This window comes from Neltuma alba, unplaced genomic scaffold (genome assembly GCF_004799145.2).
Source record: "Neltuma alba isolate B1F8T4 unplaced genomic scaffold, ASM479914v2 tig00001714_pilon, whole genome shotgun sequence".
NCBI lineage: Eukaryota > Viridiplantae > Streptophyta > Magnoliopsida > Fabales > Fabaceae > Neltuma > Neltuma alba.
Genome location: NW_021632579.1, coordinates 20450 through 24997, shown reverse-complemented (window position 1 = coordinate 24997; position 4548 = coordinate 20450). Strand labels below are relative to the sequence as shown.

Here is a 4548-nt window from a genome sequence, read left to right as displayed (position 1 = left end):
TGGGTTTGGTCACATCAAAGAGAAACATGAACTGTGATGAAAATCAATGAGTTGGGAGAAAAATTTATACTCCATCCGTTAATAAGAGACAAATAACCAAATTACGTTAATAAAAAAACAGTTAAAATTAGTTGAGGACAATTAATGTGTAAAAAGTATAATGTTTTTTCCAACAATACCCCCATTAATAAGGAGAGAGTATGAGAGAGAACAATTAAATTATTGAAAGAAAGAGAAGTGGGAGGGAGAGAGAGTATGAGTTGGAAACAAAATAAATAGGGGTAAAATAGGAAATCAATACAAAAAAATAAAAACAACTTTTAAGTGTCTCTTATATATGGGAACATACCATAAGCATCAAATATCTCTTATAATAAAGAACGGAGGGAGTATTAAACAATAAGAGAAGAGGTGAGAATGAAACTACGATTGGAAAAAATTGCAGACGATGGATGCAAGTAAAAGGCAGATAAGTGGATTTGTAGTTATATGCTGCATCTTCAAACGCAAGCATCCTTTGGCCAAAAAAAAAAACGCAAGCATCCGGTTTTCTATAAGGTTGAGTAATTTGGGGAGGAAACTAATACTGCTTCCAATACTTAATATATTTGTTTGACTTTTATTTTGATTCTAAATATAAAACTCTGATATAATTTATCTCTTATATTTATTCATTTTTGGCCTAGTCAGTTTTGTAATAACAGTAATTCTAATGTGATATATTTGATTAGTAAAAATATTTTTAAAAAAATAATATTTATTCATTAAAAATAATTAACTTAATTATTTTTTTTAATTTATTCAAATTAATCAACTAATTTTTTTGTATTAAAACGGTACATATTGTCTTTGCTTTACAGTTCATCATCTTGAAATGACGTGGAAAGAAGGAAAAAAAGTTTAATTGACCCGGAAAAAAAGAGAGATTATTCGGATTAAAGTCAAACTGGAAGATGGATGAGAACGGTGGAACAGTGGGGGTGCAGAAAGACAGAGACGGGGGGAGACGCCGACAAGGGGAGGAGGGGAGGGCGTGTGGTAGGGAAGCTAGAGATCAGGTTACGTGGGAGCACGTGGTTGGAATATAGTACCCCAAATGACGCGTCTGAGACGACTACATGAGCCGGGAAAAAGGGCAAAAAAAAAAAAAACCCCAAAGAGATAGAGAGATGAGGTTGAGGGGGACAAACTCTAAGTGATGATTACATACTTCCGGTTTCCACAAACACAGCCAGTCAGCCACGTGCTTTGTCGATATATCTAATCTTAAACTCCTCAATGTCCTCATCCCCGTTCTGACTTCTGAGAAGGGACCTGGTGGATATAATATGCACAGTTCAGAAAGAGAACTAACTCCTCTGCTTATCAGTTCAATCCACACCGAGTGTGACGTTCGTGGATTTAGCAAAGCACTTGACATATTATTGTCACTAATTTTATATACCAAATACAGATAATTAAATTATGAATACCAATAAGCCCGGGTGTTAGTGAAAAAGATTTTGGCCATTTAGCCACAAACGAAGCTTGATGTATCTCTAACCATTGCCTCCGTCAAAGGCTCCTCTGGATCCACTTGCCATTTTCCCCTGACCCACACCAGCTTTGATTGCGTTACGACGATGTATGTTCTAATCTAGCAAAATAGTAACATCATAACCATACTTGTTTCCTCATCAATTATCTCCTCTCATTTGAGATCAGTGGTTGTCATTATCTATCTCCTTCTGGCCAGCTACCTGCATAAGCTGCTTCACCAGACAACATCCAAGTGTATTCCCATTACTACTTACGTTCAAAACCTATGCCCTTTTCTTATCATTAATAATTAGCATTACTTTTAGTTTGATTCTTCCTCTTTAGTTCCATAAAATCAAGGAATAAAATATGAACATTGTTATTCTCATTTCTCAATTCTGAACGGAGAATGAGGGTAAAAATATTGGAACGATTAGTCATTGGTTAACGCCTTGACGATGGTGATGAATTGAAATTGACAAATTTGATAGGACACATTTTTATCTAATTTTTTTCAGATAATCTAATGAACAAGTTTTCCGATGAGATGACTTCAATCACACATCATGCGCATGCATTCATTCAGGAAAGAAACAGGGGACAAAATCAAACAGAAGATTCTTCTGTCACTGCTGCTTATCTCTCCTCAGATGAGTTTATTCAATTACGGAGGCATCCTTTTCGCTTTTGCGGATCATTAAATGCCATCTCTTTTTCTCCTCCAATGGCAGTGTTTCCACAATTGGCTCTCAATTGATACTGTCCAAAAGGCTTTCATATTTGGATTTCCTTGAAACTAGATAGAATGTGTCCGCCGAGGAAATAAGTTTAAGATTTACTAGTATTTTGAAGAATCTTTTTTTAAGTATTGCCCTGTTGCTTGAGAAATTCAGAAATGAAGAACAGGGGATTAAGAGGGAACCGCAGAATCCAAAGCCAAGAGATGGTCAAAAGCGTACTTTGACAAGGAATTAAGCATTTAGGAAACACCAACCTTCAAAAGTGATTAATATTAGGTGACCAAAAAGGTGTTTAAGATTCAAAAAATCAGCGCACGAGAGCGACCCTGAAACACGACAGGCCTTTTTCCTTCCTATCCAATGCTGCAATTGCAGAGATCAGAGGTACAAGATTGAATTGAATTCCATATTACAGCACTTTCCTCCAAATTTTGCCGCCCCTCATAACCCAACTTCATATGGTCCCTAGCCAACTGCCTTGACCTTGTTTCCTTCAACTTCTCCTTAGTAGAGTGTCATCGGAAACACTTATCAAATGACTTTATATTATAATAATAAGACTATGCTAATTAAGAATGAGAAATTAATAATTAATAAAAAGTTTATAATCATGTCCACAGCGGCTCCCAAAGAGAGTTAAAGCCGGCGTTGTCGTCGAAGAAGTTGAGATTGCTCTGATAAGCGCTGGTGTGGGGAGGAGTGGAAATGAAATCGTCCACGGAATGCTGAGGCGATTGAGATTCCTGAGGAGTGGAAGAGGCCGGCGACATTTCCATGCAAATCAGAGCCACCAGATTGGCTTGCTGTAATTGCATGTTGACGAGCTCCGCTTGAGCCTTGGCAAGTTGCGCCTGAAGCTCATTGACTTGCTTCTGAAGCTGGCATATTGCACCAGCGGAACCATATATGGGGTCTCTTATTCTCGCACTTGCCTCGTACACCATACTGCTCACCGCATCAGCTCTCTGACTCTCGGGAAGTTCCTGAAATGCAAATCGAAGCAACCCAGACCCATAAGCATTTACCCAATGATCAGGGTCACTTGAAAGAAGAAAAGGGGTAATGAGAGAGAAAGGAGGAAACCTGCAAGAACTTGATGATGTTGCTGGCGCCGAAGACGCGGTGGGCGATGGTGAACTTGGCAGGGTCGGTGGGAGGGAAATAGGGAGCCAAGACGCATTTGTCGGCACATCGACGCCTCAGAATCTTGCAAGCAGCACAAGGGCTGGCGATCACTTGGGGGTGTGGGGTGGTGGGAGGCCAAGAGGAGGAATTAGTGGGGGATTGTGAGAGAGGAGTGTTTGCGTCACTGCCCTCCATAACGTTAATTTGCGCAGTGATCAGATAAGATTGTTGTGTTGTGTTGTGTTTGGCTCTTGCTCTCTGTTTGTTGTGTTTGTGTATGAGGGAGCTGAGAGGCACGGAAAGGTCTTTATAGAAAAGCGGAAGGGCAAAGCCACAGCGTCATCACTGGGGAAAGGTGATGTCAGTTTCAAGTATTTGAAGGGTCTCTCTTTGCCTGCGCGCGTTGCGTTTTCCCACTTCCTTTTCTCTTTGACTATCAAGCCCCCTCTCCACACTCTGCTCTTTTTCAACCAGTTTAAAACCAAAAACTCCTGTACAAACTACATAGTTATATATTCTTTTTCCTCATTTAGTTTTATATTCTCCTTTACGGATATTTAAGAATTGATGTGCCAAACGCGGCGTTGTTCTGTTTGCTGTCTCCATTTTACTTTGAAGAATGATTGTGAGGGCGATAAGTTTCTAAGGGAGGGGGAGAAAAACTGCATATATTTTTTTCCATAGGAATGGTTGGGGATGGCTGAAATTTCAAAACTGAATTTGTCGCACTCTAATGAGAAGTAGGGGAATTAGGAAATTAACGAATGGCAGGAAAACGTGTCGTTCTCAGACTCCAGCTTTCTCGGACCCAACTCGCCCCGAAAAGTCATGATCTATGTTTAATTTAGTTAGCTTAAAGACGCAGCAACTGCTAATTCATCGCTTTAATAAATATCCTCCCGAAACTAATTAATTTACGTGCAGAATAAGGGTTTTGTATGAGATTAGCCGTTGTAAGGATTGGAATTATTAACAGTCCCCTCTTGTCTGTATTCGCTTATTTTCCTCTCGTCAAGTTAATCCATATCAGAACAGACAACACAAGTTGTGGCAGCCTGGGAAGACAAAGCGAAGATAAACATATTCTCCTCCTCGGAAAAATCCAACCTTAGCTTGCTTAACCGATTAGATACATAAGACTAAGCATCTTACCTACTTACTCCAA

At 39.4% G+C, this 4548-nt stretch overlaps 1 protein-coding gene across 1 annotated transcript; it reads right to left on the bottom strand.

The window, feature by feature from the left end:
• Positions 1 to 2462: 2462 nt before the first annotated feature.
• On the bottom strand, positions 2463 to 3608 carry LOC114761995 (LOB domain-containing protein 1-like). The gene is made up of 2 exons (XM_028951453.1): positions 3342 to 3608; positions 2463 to 3241 (listed from the first exon to the last, which is right to left on the bottom strand). The coding sequence occupies exons 1-2, from the start codon at positions 3576 to 3578 to the stop codon at positions 2867 to 2869; spliced, it is 612 nt and encodes a 203-aa protein (XP_028807286.1). The 5' UTR covers positions 3579 to 3608; the 3' UTR covers positions 2463 to 2866.
• Between the last annotated feature and the right edge of the window lie 940 nt (positions 3609 to 4548).